Raw genomic sequence first — 17,879 nt, 5'->3', positions numbered from 1 at the left:
ACTGTTCCTCTTGGAGCACTTTTGATAGATACTGACCACTGCAGACCGGGAACAGCCCACAAGAGCTGCAGTTCTGGAGATGCTCTGACCCAGTCGTCTAGCCGTCACAATCTGGCCCTTGTCAAACTCGCTCAAATCCTTACGCTTGCCCATTTCTCCTGCTTGTAACACATCAACTTTGAGGACAAAATGTTCACTTGCTGCCTAATATATCCCACCCACTAACAGGAGCCGTGATGAAGAGATCATCAGTGTTATTTATTTCCTTATCATATTGTTACAAACAGAGGGACATGTAGAACAGATGAAGGTACAATGACAGCTTTATTGAAGAACCAGATGCTGAGCGGGTCAGGTGAGTGAACGGAGAGTGAATTCAGAAGAATGCAGAGGATAACTGGGTAATGCTTCTTGTTTGCAGGTGGCGGTGGAGATCAGAGGAACGGAGTGAAGGAGACGATCGAGACTCACTGGAGACTTGGAGACACATTGGCCACAGGTCCTTGAGGTAAGCTTAAACTAGAGCTTGGGCTTAAGTGCAGGCAGTGATTGCGGTGATGATGAGGTGCAGGTGTGTGTGTGTGTGTGTGTGTGTGTGTGTGTGTGTGTGTGTGTGTGTGTGTGTGTGTGTGTGTGTGTGTGTGTGTGTGTGTGTGTGTGTGTGTGTGATCAGTACTCTGGAGATGGGGAGCGCTGTGACTGGGAGGATGGAGCCTGGCGTGCTTGTAACACATATGGTCATAATGTTATGCCTGATCGGAGTAAGTACAGTACACCGAAAATCATGCTAGAGTTTCATATAAGGTACAATAAAATAAAAAACAACCCCACAACTACATTGTCAAAAAAAGTGTTTTCTGACTCTGTTGACGGATATTTGTTATTATTTTAAGCATTAAGGGGGGAGCGGGGTGAAATGCTGTTTCATGCATACTGAGCTTTTTCCACTGTTAAAGACTTGGATTCCCATCCTAAACATAGACAAAGTTTCAAAAACTAATGTTGGACGTTTGATGGAGTATTTCTGTGTTAAAAATACTCCTTCCGGTTTCTCACAAGTTTCGGAGTTTTTTTCGAGTATGAGTCGGCTTGACGTTAATAGAGCGGAAGGTCCTTGTATGGGCCGCACGGGCTCTTCTCCCGGTAGGGTGCGCGCGCGTGACTAGAGCGAGAGAGGAAATGCACGCCAATAAACACTCGCTCAGCTGCAGATCCAGTCGTCCGTGAACACTTATGTCGTTATAGTCCGCGCCGCGCTCCACTTTATTCCTATGGGTGACGTCGAGCGACTACAACGCTTCAGCACAGCATTCCGGGAAGGCAGTGCTGCATTTGAACCGATTTGAACGCAGAAATGACGGGAAGCTTCACAACATCGCTTCAGTCGCGTCGCAAAGTTGATTTTCCTCGTCATTCAAATGCGCTAACGGACTCCATTGCTGTTCTCTGTATAACGTTACACTAGTCTGACGTGCAAAACCGTTTTGCTTGCTACTGCTAAGGTTTAGTCGCATACAATAGTCCATAAACCGAATCATGTCCTCATAAACTGCGAGTAAACACACACAAATGTTGACAGGTCACTAAATACAGTCCATACCACAGAGACGGACGTGCTGCTGTTGCTGTTTCTCCTGTTCAATTTATTTCATCCTCCGGATCTGATTCTGGATCATATCTGTATTAGCTGAGATAGCCATGGGTTCCTCCACGCTTGAGGACGTCACCGCTTTGTGCACATTCGTCCACCCTCATGATACGCAATTATATGGATCAGATATTTTGAAGAATATGGTTAAGCAAACATTTATAGTATGGAATAAAAAAATTATAGTAAGTAAAAACTAAATTACAGATTTTTTAAATTTTTGGGTGAACTGAACCTTTAAACAAAAAACATGAAGGGAAGCTATTTTGAAGAATGTCAGTAACCAAACAGTTAACTGGAGCCATTGACTTCAATGGTATTTTTTTTCCTACTATGGAAGTCAATGGCTCCAGTTAACGGTTTGGTTCCTGACATTCTTCAAAATATCTTCCTTTGTGTTCAGCTGAAGAAAGAAATTCATACAGGTTCGAGACAACTTGAGAAAGGATGACAGAATTTTCATTTTAAAGTGAACTATCCCTTTAAAATAAAGGCAAATACTGTGAAATGTAATTTACCTTCATAAAGTCAATGTAATCTAACAATAATTATATTTAGTTCTTTCATTAAATGTTTTAGGATTCCTATTGTTGATATACAGCTTAAAAGCAATCAGGCAATATATCAATGTGACCAAATGTGAATGAATAGTAACAAATGTGTCAGGTTGTGGTCATGTGACCGTCATCTTTTGAAACGGTGACTTCATGCCTTTTGTAAGCTGCTTTTGTAACGACAGACATCGTGTTAAGATTGTTAAAGGTTTAAGGCTTTATTTCTGGAAGCCTGGTTGTCAGTGGACCGAACTATAGTACGGTGTGTGTTTATTTATGTGTGCTAGAGCAGGGGTGTCCAATCCTGCTCCTGCAAAGCCCTGTCCTGAAATGTTCAGCTCCAAACCCAATTAAACACACCTCAAGCAGCTCTTAGCATATTAGAAACTTCTAGACAAGCTGGAGCTAAACTCTGCAGGACTGTGTTTGGATACCCCTGTGTCCTGAAAGATCTCAGTTTTGCAGTTTTAATATTTTTCTGTTGTTTTATTTGATTTACATTTATTTATTTGGCAGATGCTTTTATCCACAGGGACTTATGTTACAGTCAAAGTATGAACATATTAAATGTATTTAACTCTTCATATATTTCATGGGATTCGAGCCCATGGCCTTGTTGTTGTTTGAGCTACAGAATTATTATTTTTTTAAATCATGTCAGAAATATTTTTTAAAGTCATGTCATCCTAGCTAATGTGCTAGTTTTCTCAGTAGAGGGCGCTCTTCCCTTTGTTATGGCCTGTTTTCTGTCCAGTAGTCATAACCTTTATTGTAATAACTTACAAGAGTCCCGATAACATGGTTTGACTAGCGCAGGTTTATCCCTCCCTTATGTTCACACATTCCCGGTTAAAACAGGGGGTGGGACATGCTGGAGCTATGAGCATGATTTTACCCTGGAAAAGATAGACTCTAAGCTGCAAATATATGCAATAATAATAATAATAATAATAATAATAATAACAATAATATATTATTATAATTGACAAAATGTGCATTTGCAAACTATGAAATGTTATTTTATATTATATAAAATAACATTTCATAGTTTGCAACAATAGCAATAAATTGTCACTAGCAAAAACAGTCCTCAACAGCCCATACAATTTTTTTTTTTATTTAACACACGCTCTTAAAAACCCTGGGGTTGGTCTGGGCAAATATAGGACAGAACACATATTGGGTAAGTTTTACCCAGGACATTTGGTTGTTTATTATGGGTTGATTGATTTTAACTACAATAGGCCTACTTTTAATTTTTTTAATTTAATTTTTTACTTCATACATAAATTGTGTACGGGTTAGCTTAAATCATCAATCTTGTTTTAAAAATACTCATCACTGGTTTGCATGATGATTCTTTAATTTTCGATCATATTTTACAGTATACAGCAGATAATAGTTGGGGGCGTTGTCTGGCGTGGCGAGGGTGGAGTCAGCGTGGGGTGGGAGGGTTTAGGGTGGACACTGCATTTGAATGACAAAAGTGTCTTATTGCGACTCATTATTGACGCCTGCCAACCAGCAACGGTACATTGCAACATTAACTGCAATAGGTTAGGATTGCCCTTATTTAATTAAAAACTGGGTCAATGACGGAGGTCTCGTTTCCAGACATATTTTGTTATCTGGCTGAATCTCCAGGTAAGATCGCAGTAGCTAGCGGTAACATCAGGCTATAACTCAACCAACTTTCGTACTATATTCGGTATATGCACACTATAACTCCGTAAAACCTTGTCACTGACCAATTGTACGTATGCTCCAAAATCACTCCAATATATTAATACTTTTGTAAAACGGTGATCAGTATGAAGTTGCCGAGGGACTGTGCTGCCAGTTAACCAGACTGCAGTTTGTGTTGTTGAGTGTAGACCTCGAACTACCCCACAGGTTTACAGCTCGAGCCTTCAGCTAATGTGAATGAGACATCCCTTATCAAAAACAACTATAGGAATACTATAGTATTTTGGGACATACTATAGAAGTAGCCTACTATAGAGGTTTTACAGGACATCACAGAAGTATTACACTAGCCTACTATAGAAATCTTATAGGATTACTATACCGGTAGACGGTAGTTCTTTTTCTTATTGCTTGTAGCCATTTTGTCCTCCTTTCTGGTTCTGTGTGATTATTAGGATGTAGAACTTCAAATCATAATTTGTTTGTTTATTGGCAGTACAGAAAACGACAGCAACTCTTTAGTATGATTGTCAATTGTATTAAAACCCTCTATATGAAGACAAAGTGTATTTTTAATTAATAAATTCAATTAAATGTATTCATTGTTAATTTAGGCTATTAATTATTATTTTTTAAACAATTGTATTTATGATGGACCAGGCAAAGCTGATAAAAACAGGGCTGTTTAACCTTTTTTTCCTAACAGGAATGAGTGTCAATATGTTTATAATGCATATAGGCCTACACATGTTCTGGGGACAGAAATGTTACCCAGGAATGGCTCTTCTTTTAAATGTAGTATGGCATAGCAACCTCAAGAGGGTGCACCTGTGTATATAAAGCCATATCAAACATTACTGGTTAGTTAGATGTACAATATTTATTTATTTGTGGATGGTTGTTTGTATTTAATATAGGCTACATTTGACATATTTAATATCCTTATATATTTCTATCTTTCTATAGCCAATATTAATTTCTTTCCTAAGGATCATGTGGCACCCAAGACAGGAAGAGGAAGGAGGAAGGTGCAAATTATGTTAATATTTTAACATGGCATGCCAAGTTTGGTTTTCTCAACCTAATTCTATCAGAGAATCCTATCCACGTAACATTTCATTCTCGGCCAACATTAAATATTCTAGACCGATTATGCTGCGCTACCGTCACTGATCTACTGTATATAATGACAATAAGAATGTGCTTTATATAGATCAGAGGCTACAGTGCTATAGCTGTAATGATAAAAAGGCAGTGTGTGTAATGTATGATATGAAACAAAGATTCCATTTGGAACCCTGGGGCCGTTATTTAAATGAAGGTGAAAATCCTGGCATAGATCACATACATCAGCTCATGCTGGTTCCATTGCCTGTTGCTAGGATACCATTGTGCACCATCAGCATTCCATGTGCAATGGAGCATGCAGTGCTCGGGATATTATATATATATAGGCTACATATATATGCGCATGCATACAAAACACTCAACTTTGCAAAAATTGAAAGGTAGTCTTTTAATATCACATAATCTTGCCATCTCTATAGTAAAAGATATACATAATACATTTACCAAATATACATTTAAATGCACGTGAAACAAATTAATTTGTGTAGAAATGTCAAAGTCCACTTTGCTGAAATCCCATCCTCTCCAATAGAAAATAAACCATATCCATGCAGTGCTGTTGTAAATTACATTGGTTTAACGGTTTAACAGAAGATGATCAGTCCTTTCTTCATGAAACAACTTGGAATTGTCATGATATTTCCACACGAGAATACAGTACATACTACAGTCTTATACAGTTATGAGAAACTATCATATATTTCAATTATAATACATGTTTTGTACACAAAGTTTTGACTGCCTGTGCCTGACATGAGCAATAAACGATATTTATAAAGGTCCACAAAGAGATATAAGAATGTGTTTGAGGAAGTTATTGAATTGTGCTATTGAATTATGAGCTAGCATTTGAAAGGTTGTACAATGTGTTGAACAATATGATAATGAATGCATAGCATCTGGAGTGAGAAACATATCTATAATGTCCCAATACTTCATACTGACACCGTCTGAGTCCAGATTAAATCTGGTTATAAAAAGCCATCCCCTCATAATCTCGTCAATTGTCCGTTGTAGAAAGAAAAATCTATTCCCTCTTCTTGAATTTCTTGAAAAGTCCAAATGTCCAGCATCTGCTCCGTTCTTTAAAATAAATCTTACATTGGAAATATTTGACGTGGTGAAGCAAGTCTGAGGTGTCTGTGTAAGTCAGATGTTCATCCTGAATTATACATGGCTTATTTGTTCAAGAAGAGCACCCAGAATCTCTGTTTCGACCCCTTGTTATAGACACGAGTAGGTCTGGCAATCGTCTCTTTCTGGTCTCAGGGGTCGATGTGGAAGGCAAGGAGTTTCTCGGAGTGCTGGTTGTTGAGGGTTCGGAGGTCCGGCAGACGCAGCAGGAGTTTGGGGAAGAGCGAGCTGTCCTCCGGCCTCCGGCGAGTGATGAGAGCGCGGAGAGCGCCGATCAAATCCTCCTGGAGCTGCTCGACGGCGCCCACGTCTGATATACCAGAGCGATCTGACACACAGCAAAACAATCATGAGGAACTGCTATTTTGCTTGTGTACAAACTTAAAGCGTTAGTTCACACAAAAATGAAAATTATCCCTTAATTTACTCCCCCTCAAGCCATCCTAGGTGTATATGACTTTGTTCTTACAGCCAAACACAATCAGAGTTATATTACTAGGCTTTATAATGGGAGTGAATGGGAGCCTAAAATCGGAAGCCCAAAAAAGCGCATCCATCCGTTATAAAAAAATAATCCCTGGCTTCCTGTAACGACCGTATCCAAGTCTAGTTCCGGCAGAAGAGTGACCTCTGACCCGACGCATGAGTATCGAGTAGCGTAAGCTTTGGTGTAGACACATACTTTTAGACTTCTAATTTGTGACCAGTGTTTTGTTTTGCTCTATCCTCTGCACTTCCATGAGTCAATATGTCAGGCGTCGGGTCAGAGGTCACTCTTCCACCGGAGCTACACTCGCATACGGCCATTACCGGAAGCCAGTGATTATAGTTTATAAAGTTATACAAATTTAGAATTTTCTTACAAAAACACATGTATCGGTTTAAGAAGGCCTTTATTAACCTCCTGGAGCCGTATGGAGTACTTTTATGATGGATCAATACTTTTTTGGGCTTCAAAATCTCAAAGTTACCATTCACCTCCATTATAAAGCTTGGAAGAATCAGGATTATATATATATATATGATTGTGTTTGGCCTGAAAGAAGAAAACCATAAAACCTAGGATGGCTTAAGTTGAGGGGGAATACATTATGGCATTATTTTTATTTTTGGGTGAGCCATCCCTTCAAATGCAGACATTAAAACTCTATTCCAAACTCTAGTAAAATGCCTAACTAAGGAGCGGTACAAACAGAACTTGTTTTTGCGGTTTAATTTTTTTCTTTCCTTTTTTTTCAGCAAATAATTATTCAATTTTTTTGCAGGGTGGAAACAAGCTCCTATAATCTTCTTCATAACGTTTTTCATTATCTACAAAGGACATATGCGATTTGGAATTGGTCCAAAATTCAGTTTCTTTTAAAATAGCATTATACTGTTTGGGCCAGCTTTTTGAAAAGCACAGCTGTGATGCCTATCTCACGAGTATTGACACACTTTAAATACTGCTTTCGTGTGATAATTACTAGGAATCCAAGGTACCTGCAGAAACCAGCACCACAGCCATGAAGAGACCCATCTCATCGGCCTCCAGACCCATATTCCCCAGCTTCTCACTGAACTCAAACATGGCGTCCAGAAGGCTGCCCATGCCAAGCACTCGCAGGGATGTCAACGGGTAGGTTTGGCCATTTAGGAATGTTACAGTCCGTTCCTTGGCGTCAAACAGCGAGCAGAACCTCACCATTAGAACCTGCAAGACAAAATATATTAAATAAACGGTTCAAGTTTGGGCCATGTAAAGTGCATCACAATAACTCAGAAGACTTTAGTCAATGTAAGTCCTGCACGCATTTAGCTTTCAGATATTAGTTGCTAAGTGTTGAAAACAAATCTATAAAGATATCAGTATAGAGCCTTAAGAGTCCATACATGTTTGTCTGTAACACCATGTGATTGAAACTGCTAGGGATGTCAGATTGAGATTCATGATCTAATTGCACAGTTGAGTCAAATCTTTTCAATGAATCATTTGAGCCAGTTTACAAAACCAGTCTGAACCAAATTCTTGGGTTGTGATCTTGAGTGAACAATATTTTCGTCCTACAAGCTTAAAGAAACTGAACTAAGACTCTTAGTTTATCCTTGTTAATAAAACATTATCGAAATCTATAAAGAGCAATATGCTCCTACGTAGAAAAGTTTATTTTAGGGGATGTATGCCGAATTGTCAAAGGATCACATGATGACGCAGTAGGGCCATCAAATAAAGGAATTTCAGAAACGTTAGCTAAACTGATTCTTTGAAATTATTTGTTTGAAATAAATGATTTGCAGAAATGACCCTGCTGAAAAATCCAACATTGCTGGTTACCAGTATAACGTATGTTTTGCATGTTGGGATCAAGATGGGATGCTGGTCCCCAATCATGGGAAGCGGATACTGGTCCACCAGCTAGAGCCACAAAAACCAGCCTGGACCAACATGGCATTCATGCTGGATTGTTCAGCAGGTAAGTCAGATTTCCCACTATTAGAGAAAACTAGGAAAGCAGATACGACCAGGCCAAGACAGTCTGGATTGGAACGGTTTCTCACCTGAAAGGTTCCTGCCTTCAGCAGCATGACCTGATCGTGCTGACTCAGTGCTTGAAACCCTGGAATGCTCTTGGCAAATTCAACCACTTCTTTAACAGCTGGAGTGAAGCATTGCGAGAAACTCTCCCAGACCTGTTGACTGGAGTGACTGGCTGGGGAGACGGGACATGCATTGAGAGGACATGCCTAGAGAAATACAGAAAGAGAAATTTTCTCATTAATTCAAGTAAAATATTGAACTTAAGATGTTGTTTTGCAGTGTGAAACAAATCAAATGCCCTCTTAAAAACTTACCAGAACTTTAGCACCAGGACTCAGTCTCCAAGGACAAGACGTCTGTGTGGAATAACTGTTGTGCTTAGATGGATAGCTTTGAGAAGGTGTAGTGCCCTGGTTGGGACTTGAGGATTGTGGGAAGTTATAGTGATTGTTGTCCATAACCTGGATTGTTGGTTTGTTGTCGTGGTGGTTGGCGAACGGGCATCTGGATTGGGTGAGGCAGCTTGTTGTGGAATGGACAGGATGTTCTTGAGGTGAGATGCTTGGCTGAGGATGAGACTGGGTGTATCCGGACTCTTGTATTGGATTATGACGGAAGGATGAAGGACTGTTGTTATTGATGTTGTTGTCATCGTCAATCTTCACTAACAACTTCTCTCCGTTCACAAAGATGTTACGATAAGCTTGCGAGATGGCACCAATGGCCTCTTCTGATTGGCCCTCCTCAGGGCTGGTAGGGTTCTCGGTGGGTGTAGTACAGTTGATGTCCATGGACGCCGATTCATTAAGGCTGTTCATGTAACTCTGCATTTCGTCCAGTAGGCGTTGTTTCTCACGCTTCGGAATGCGTCCAAATCGCACAGCTAGGAAAAACGGGGGAATAAATGTCACTATGTATAATCGAATTATATAAAGTTGTACAATGCAAAGGTTTACATTATTTTACAACTGTACAATGATGCAATGAGGTACGAGAGGCTGTGCTGTATTGTGAATATAGTCATGGATAAAGAGGATTGTTAGGCCTAACGTGCACTGGAGGAGCTTTATTCACAATAGCATATTCTTTATTGCCTTATTGAGGTTTCCTTATTTTGCACCAAAGAAGAAATGCTGTACTGACAGCATTTAGGACCGGAAATATCCATTTTCAAATAGGTATGAAACAAGAATACATCCCAATAATCTTTCATATCAGATTATGACTGGTCCGCAAAGCTTCTTTCTGTTTTACTTCCCGCACCTCTTTTTCATCCACCTCACAGTTATTCATAGATCCTACAATTGTATGATACACCTCCCCCATCCTTCTCTCTCTCTCTCCTTCTCTCTCTATCCCATTGGGAAGTGGGTCAGTGAGTCACCCGGAGCAGAGGCGATGTCATTGAGGGAATGAGTGATGGAGTAAATGACAGCAGGTGAAATAGATACAGTCACAAGTTAAAGGGTTTGCAGGTTACGGGTGAAAAGGGCAGATAGAAGGCGTTAGGTAGCGTTAGGTATTGTTAAGTGGTGCAACGTTGTATGGCAGAGAAAGGCGATATGATAATAAACTGGAATGATAAGGAGCACCTAGTGTTGAGCAATGTGGTGCCGTCAGCAAGCAAGGTTAGGTTGAAACTGCTAACTAATGCAAAACCAGATCTTTAAGTGTGTAATATAACAAGGGTTTTTGTGCGTCTAAAGGTGTCATCTAGCACCCTCATGCGAAGGCGTTGGCCAGTTTTGAAGGAGAAGTCAAGGTTTAGCAAGCGACATACAGTATTAGCTATTTTTTGTGCATTTACGGCCATAGAAGCATTACAATACTGACAAGTTAAATCAATAAAGGTTCTTTATATATTCAGAAACTTCCAAGTTCAATGGGAATCTAGTGTAATTACAGTGTCAGTGGCAACAAGGGAGGAAAACAAGGTCAAGTATGTCATGTGACGTTGAAATATGATGGTGCATACTGTATCACTTTACTTTTCTGCTTTTTAGGTCACCTAAATATGTACACTAGCCCCAGAAAATGTGATTTATTATCAGCCCAGTTTGCAACGCTCCCCAGAGACAACAGTGTCCTGTATGGGCAGAGTGTGCTAGAGGACAAATCGAAAAGATATTTTAGTACATTTATGCATTACATTCAATTGAAATAAATGCTACTAGCTTCTGGGTTACGTCGACAAACCACTTTATTAAATCGCAGCTAGTGTTCAGATCTTAATTAATCCTGCGATACAGCAAACGAAGATCTGGAAACACATTAAACTGCAGTGTACTAGGAGCTTGGACCATTTGTGTCCCCAATTCCCCAAATTAACCTGATTTGCTGCAGTTTTTACAGTGACTGATGACTTGTGGGATTTCAGCATGCCCGCACTAATAAATCAGCGGTGAAAGGAAACTGTCAGCCATAGGTGCAAACATTACAGAACAGATGGTGGATGCTGGGTTAAGGAAATAGAAAGGAGAATTGAAAGCAGGTTTTAAATGTGCTGTAAAGATGCGGTCACTTTTGGAGCAAAAGGGTCGATTGGCCATTGTCAATAGCTTCCAGCCTTCTGTTGGTCAACGCATCACATTTGCGTAAAACAAACTTGAACCCGGTGCAAAATCTACATGGGGAAATTTTCTTGCCTTCTCTCGAAACTCACGCAGATCACGCATATTCTAATTGAAATCAGTGGATTATGAAGGTGGTATTTAAAATTCCTATGCAGTTGCCAATGGACAAATTGCTAGGATGTTGCATGTGGTTGTTAAGTAGGTTACCACTGGACTAAGACCCACTGGTCTATATTCTGATTTCGAGATAAGTGTCCAATTGCTTAGAAAAGTGCAATAACTAGGGTCTACCAAGGGGTAGCTTAAACATTGCTAGCTGGTTGTTTACTCAACATTCCTAACACAAAGTATGTGTAGTAATACTGATGTTTTCCTCAGCAAACACTGCAAATAATATAGTCGTATCTAGAATAAGAATGTTTATAACTGTATGTTTAAAGCTCTTACCATCTCTGGACATGCCGACAGAGAGGCACTTCTTAAAGCGACAGTGCTGACAGCGATTGCGGTTCATCCTCATGATCAGACAGTTTTCATTCTTCACACACATCTTATAATTGATGTTCTGCTGGATACTGCGGCGAAAGAAACCCTGAGGGCAGCACAAGATCAGAGTGAATGTGTGTGTGAGTAAAGCATCAGGCACATGAACTGAATAGTGGCAGTTTAGCAGTCACATCAGTTATGCATTTTGAGAGTATTTTACGAGTGAGCAGCGTGTCCTTACCTTGCATCCCTCACATGCATGGACACCATAGTGAAATCCTGATGCAATATCCCCACATACTTTGCAAAGCAACACCATACCTCCTGTTTCTAGTAACACAAATGCGGAACAAGTTAGCAGTGGTCAGTGGACACAGAATCTGAGACAATATCAAAAATCACTCCAATAATACTCACTGGTAAAGGTACCCGTGAACCCAATGGGTCGCCTTCCAACCATTGGGTGAGAGTAGGAGCTTTGCCCTGATGACGTTACGGTCGGGGTAACAGTGTTGATAGAGGTATTACTGCTTACTTCTGGAAACTGGAACACCAGTTTGTTGCCCCCTGCAGAATTGCCATGGCTTCCAACGGAATATTTTTTAAGGGCGCCAAGCTCAGTGAAAGAGACCTCCTCAGGGGACGAGGGTTGAGAGGATGGAGACTGGGTCTGGTACCCACTGGATGGGCTTCCTGGACTGGGGCTGGCACTTCCTGTTGAGCCTGCATAGTGGATAACTCCTTCACCTAAGAGAGAAAGAAAGGGGATATATTTAATGAGGGTAAGTTGGACATACATATGCACATCTCATTCAGTCATGAAACTACAGAAGGTGAGGGCCGATAAGTCCTTAATACAATCTGCTAGCCATCCCATTGTTCACTACATGGCTCTACAAGCTGATTGGATAAGTAGTGTTTGCAGACCTCCCACCTTCCCCAGCTCCACCAGCCTAGATCTGGGTAATTCAACGTGTGGTATATGCTCACAGCAGCGTGTCTGTGGCTGTATTTGCAGTAGCGATTCTCGGTACTTGCAGTCTACATCATCATATCCAATAACATATCACACTATCCTGAGATTTGTCATGATATAAATATCTAAATCAGAAGAATGGGAAGGCTTTCATTTATAGTTTTCTAAATATCCCCTGCACTCTACACAGCTGTTTATTAAACATTGGCTAATTTCATCCAATAAATTCAGCAAATGTGTCGTTTAGCTGAGGCTTTTATGCAAAGTGTAGTCAGTTTCTTCATAACCTGACCCTATCTTAAACAAAGATCAACAAGCAACATTTTAGTTACATCCAAATTGAATCAGTAAATGTCTGCTATGAATGGTTTCAGAGGGGGAGTGGATAATAAATGTTTTTATTTTTTGTCCAGAAGAGTACAATTTTCAGAAAGCTCAGGCCACTGATTTCTCTGAAAACTTGGAGATGTTTCACATGTTTGAACCCTCCACTGTTTTCATTCTGGCTAGCTCATCCTTCATCATGAATCACATGTTTCAAACCGCGCCAGGAGAAGGCTCAGACATGTGAGAAATGTGCCAGGATGAGCCAGACTGACTCACGTGTATACGAGTATCGCTGGGGAATCGGATTTATTCCAGTGAGTCGGTTCACTTCAGTTATTCGATCCGTTCTTCTCTTTACAGCGTTCCAAGATTTGCATGCTGGTTTTCAAGTTTAGAGTTAATCAATCTGATAGTTTGTTAATATGATTGCGTTTTACGTTTTTATTTATTTTTTTAAATAAATTTGCATCTTGCAGTTTAATGTTGCCACCTTAAAAAGTGTTGTCCTTACGCGTGATTTTCTTGCCTAAAAATCGTTTTGTCTCTGTCGTGTAGGTTCTATTATTAGCTACTGCTCCTAACCTTCCCGTGTCCGAATCATTAAAAGGAACCGACTCAAAAGAACAATTTGTTTTCGAATCAGAGACACGGAACTAAGAACTCACACACCCCCACCTCACGCGTTGCGCGCTCCTCTGGCGGAGAGCCCGGGAGCGCGCTCCAGAGAGCTGCCAGCCACCTGACCGCCGACTCACATGCACTCCTGACACAGTGAACGCCCCGAAAACACAAGCCTCTTTCCGCAGTCCCGTGTCTAAAACAGCCGCAGTACGAGAGGGAAAAAAGCCACACACTGCCAGCCTGCTGCTCACGTTTGAAGAGGGCTTAAAAACAGTAACCAAGGCCATATTTATGCGCCCGTGTTTGTAATACTTGAGTCACCGGAAACTGGAGTGTATGCATGAACGTGCACGGTCACGTTTACTCGACATACGAGCTTGTTTTGTTTGGTTTCAAACGCAACTCATTTCACCTCATCTCACTTATTTATAAAACGTGCGGCCTCACAAACTGATTAGACTACCTTAAGTGCCCTTCCCAATATTTCATCCGAGTTAAACACGGTTTCATTTTGTTGGGACACATAATTTCCCCAGACATGCCACATGAACACTTTCCCATAGTCCAGTGTGTTTCACACTGAGGGCGAGAGAAAGAATGAAGATATGAATGGGTTACTGATTTCCAGTTATGATCTGAATTTGTGAAACCTGCTGTTCAGGAAAACATCCTATTCAACAGAAATAATCATGACATTCTGAACAGAGATGTCGACATGAGATGTATATGTTAGGTAGATTGCTTAGTCACTTTAGATAATGTTTATTTCATGTGTTGTATAGTATGCTGTATTATATTGCATATTGGGTTGTAATGAACAGTTCTGACAATGTGATACTGTATACATTTTTTATTGTATTTGTGATGCTAATAAAAGTGAATCCCCCTGTTATATTATTTGAAAGTTCACTTTGTTCATCCATTACATGCATTAAATACAATGTGACATCTTCCTCATGCCTACAGTAAAGAGTGAATTTCATGGGTTACAGTGTATGTACAGGTGTGTCTGAATGTGTAGTTGAACATTTATACATTCTTCATGTTAATGTTTTCTTCAAGAGTTGAATTATTTTCAAGACTGAACTATATTTTAAACTAGCCAAATGGACATAAACCCCCGGTTTCACAGACTATGCATTTAAGTCCTAGACTAAAATGCATGTTTGAGCTTTTAAGCAAATTGTCAGTGCTATTGTTTTGTCTCAAGAGGCACACCAGTAATGTTTCTTCTCACGTTTATAAAAGCTCCTTAATAAATGCCCTAATTGACCGAAGGCCTAATCCTTAATCACAGCCCTGTCTGAGAAACTCAGCCTATGTAAATGACATTTTCACTGATTTTGTAGGTGAGCTTTCCATTCAGCGGCTCAGTTGGGAGGCTTTGATTTCTTGCCTTCTTGTTTGAAGGTTTGTTCAGAGCTGGATGCCCTCAGATATGTGCTGCTGAAAAGTAGGTCAATATACGACAGTATATCTTCTTGGAGAAAGTGCACATGTTCAGCACAATCTGTGTAAATGAAAACTCAAGTGTGCTACAAATGAATCACTTGCTTTGTAATTTACTACTTTTTTTTTTTTTTTGACAATGCATCAGAATTAAGGAACATTAGATGTTGCACTGCATGGGGCAAAGTGCACGTGTTTGAGCTTTCTGTTTTTACGAGACGAGTCAATCTTTTGCCTGTGTCCACATAATCCTTAAAAGCACATAAGGGTGTGCTTGTTATAAGAAGCACATGTTTAATAGAGATCACGCAGGCAGAGAAGAAAGATCTGAGCTCAGATGTGTGCCTGTTTGACTTTGACCCAGTGACCAGCCTTCCTCCTTTCAGAGGCCGGATGAGATACGGGCTGCCGGAACAAAAACACAAGGGGGGGTGTGTGTGTGTGTGCCTGGGAAATCACGCGTGGCACGTGGAGTTCGGAGTTGATCCTCGTGACAGTGAAAGTGAAAGTCTGTCTGATGAATACCACTATGATGACAAGCAAAACGTGCAGTGCTTTCAAAGAAACCACAGGAGGGGGAAAGCTTACTGGATGACATTGATAACTGAGAGATGTTGATATTAACATAGCATACTCATATCCGTTAGACTGCAAAATTGTCATTTGTAATACTAATTATATACAATAAATGGACAGTTTTGCATTTTAGAGTTTATACTGGTTTTAAGTTTCCATTTTAAGTCTGTATTATTTTAGCAGTAGCTATTTTTAATCAGTATTTTAGAACTGGATGTTACATTCTGACTTGCATATAAATATCCAAGATTGCATTCATATGACTTTATAATACATGACTTCAGATAAGCCTTAAAAGAAAGTCCATGTGATGCCAGTAAACAAAACTCAGGTTTATTGCCTGATGTGCTGTGTTTCCCTCCTAATGATCGTTTTCCTCTCACATGTTTGCGGGCAGAACTATTGACATCCAGCACGTGTTTGAGTGAATGTAAAGGAGGAGCGCGCTCGGTGACCGGCGCACGAGCGTGACTTGGTTAATGAATCACAGTGTGAACACGTTACCTGGTCGGAAGGGAAACACCTTGACACCAAGTTTGCTAGATTACAAACAAAACGCATAGAATCACCTCGGATAACCCAGATAGCTTTGATTTCTTTCCTACTGAAACTTTAGTTTTCGTTGGTTGGCAGGAGGTCAGGCTGTGAAACGACTCACGGTTGATTTAGGAGGATGATGTGTCATGTATGCACAGCCTATTGGGAGAGCGCGGGAGCAGCTGCACGTGAGTTTGTTTACGCGCAACGCGAGACCGGAAACATTGGACAAAACATCACGCAGGCACGCGACAGGGTACAGAATGTATTTCACATCAAAACTGCACTGGTGCAGATGCTACAACTAACACCATAATGCTATTGTAAAATGAAAAAGATGTCAAACAAGTAGGCTACAGTCTTAATATCTTAAAAATATTACAGTGCAATAAATGACCAAATGTCACCATTTATAAAAGTTAAGCACTGGCTAAGATACGTCTATAAAAATATCTAGGGTGAATTCAGGTTGATTGGGAAACTTTCCCACCACAAGTCATCTCAATGGTACATGTATGAAGAAAAATCTGCATTAGCTAATAGCCAAATCTAACATTGCTTTAACTCACCTGGACTGCCGTCCATAGTGTCTGCTTCTGATGCTGATGAAGGAAAAGCACGTATAATGTTCGGCGTTTTTCAAATTCCGTCCACGCTAGGCGAGAACTTGAAGTCTGTTTGGAAATGTCTCGAAGAAGTAGAAGAAGAAGTCAGATGTCCTTCAGGAGCGCAAAGGTCCTCAGTCTGTGAGATCTGTCCTGAAATATCGTGTTCATTAGAGGAACGCTTCTCTTCAAGAGCCTCAGAGCTAATGACCTGACATCAAGGCAGAGATGGGCATCTAGTTTGAGACGCGCACAAGCATCACACACCAAACACGTTTTCAGGTGTCTTAGAAATGTGACCGAGCTTTCCCCCCACTAGTCCCCCCTCCCTTCTGTGCCCTTTAAATTGTTTGTGGTATTGTGTGCCAAGAACTGTGACTCCGTTTCGCACGCCCTCTGTCCTTCCCAGTCACGCTGCTGTAGTAACGGCTGTTCTTTTCTCTCCTCCTCCTCTCTGTTGTTCACAGTGACTGCGCGTGGACTCGCTTGACATTGGAATGCCTGCTGCATGCGCGCGCTCCATGTGAGCACTGCCCTACTGACACACATTTTATGCAAATGCAATGAGAGGGGGAGGAGATGCACGGGGGAAGCACATGCAGAAGAGGAGGAGCGCACCGTGACTGCTGTTTGTTTCCCCTCGGAGCTTTCCCTCCTCTCCACAAACGCGCTACTGATAGGCTTGGAGCCACCGAGGGCTTGCCCGAATGAACATCGCATGAGACGGCCTGAACGCAGTTCGCGAACGCATCATGTGGGTCTCACGTTTTTAGCCTGCATCACGCTGGCTTGGATGTAGGTCAAGTGCCTAAATTAGCAACCCATATTTTGATCAAAAAGATGTTCTAGTTAAACATGGATCAGGTTTTAAGCACTGATACGAAAAGCATGTCTATAACACTATTACTGAAAAATGTGCCTGTATAGTCTTTTGAATATAATAATAATACAGTAATGCATTTTATTTATAAAGCATTACATTTTAAAGAAAATCTCAAGGTGAAATCTTACATGCTATTGCTATTTAGTTTATTTTTTCCCATTTCATTACATTGTTAGAG

At 40.6% G+C, this 17,879-nt stretch overlaps 1 protein-coding gene across 1 annotated transcript; it reads right to left on the bottom strand.

Moving 5' to 3' along the window:
* Window positions 1-5,389: 5,389 nt before the first annotated feature.
* nr1d4b (nuclear receptor subfamily 1, group D, member 4b) lies at window positions 5,390-17,348 on the bottom strand. Its single transcript, XM_067431317.1, has 8 exons — window positions 16,783-17,348; window positions 12,145-12,474; window positions 11,969-12,057; window positions 11,689-11,833; window positions 8,983-9,551; window positions 8,689-8,874; window positions 7,633-7,843; window positions 5,390-6,478 (listed from the first exon to the last, which is right to left on the bottom strand). The coding sequence occupies exons 1-8, from the start codon at window positions 16,796-16,798 to the stop codon at window positions 6,282-6,284; spliced, it is 1,743 nt and encodes a 580-aa protein (XP_067287418.1). The 5' UTR covers window positions 16,799-17,348; the 3' UTR covers window positions 5,390-6,281.
* Window positions 17,349-17,879: the final 531 nt, after the last annotated feature.

The sequence above is a fragment of the Pseudorasbora parva genome, chromosome 22 (genome assembly GCF_024679245.1).
Source record: "Pseudorasbora parva isolate DD20220531a chromosome 22, ASM2467924v1, whole genome shotgun sequence".
Lineage (NCBI taxonomy): Eukaryota > Metazoa > Chordata > Actinopteri > Cypriniformes > Gobionidae > Pseudorasbora > Pseudorasbora parva.
This window is presented reverse-complemented; position numbering and strand designations above follow the sequence as displayed.

Coding starts and splice junctions, on each gene's coding strand:
- nr1d4b (XM_067431317.1), bottom strand. Junction 8,875..8,982: donor GTCCTGGTGCTAAAGTTCTG/GTAAGTTTTTAA, acceptor GTATTTCTCTAG/GCATGTCCTCTCAATGCATG. Junction 7,844..8,688: donor TGAAGGCAGGAACCTTTCAG/GTGAGAAACCGT, acceptor TTTGTCTTGCAG/GTTCTAATGGTGAGGTTCTG.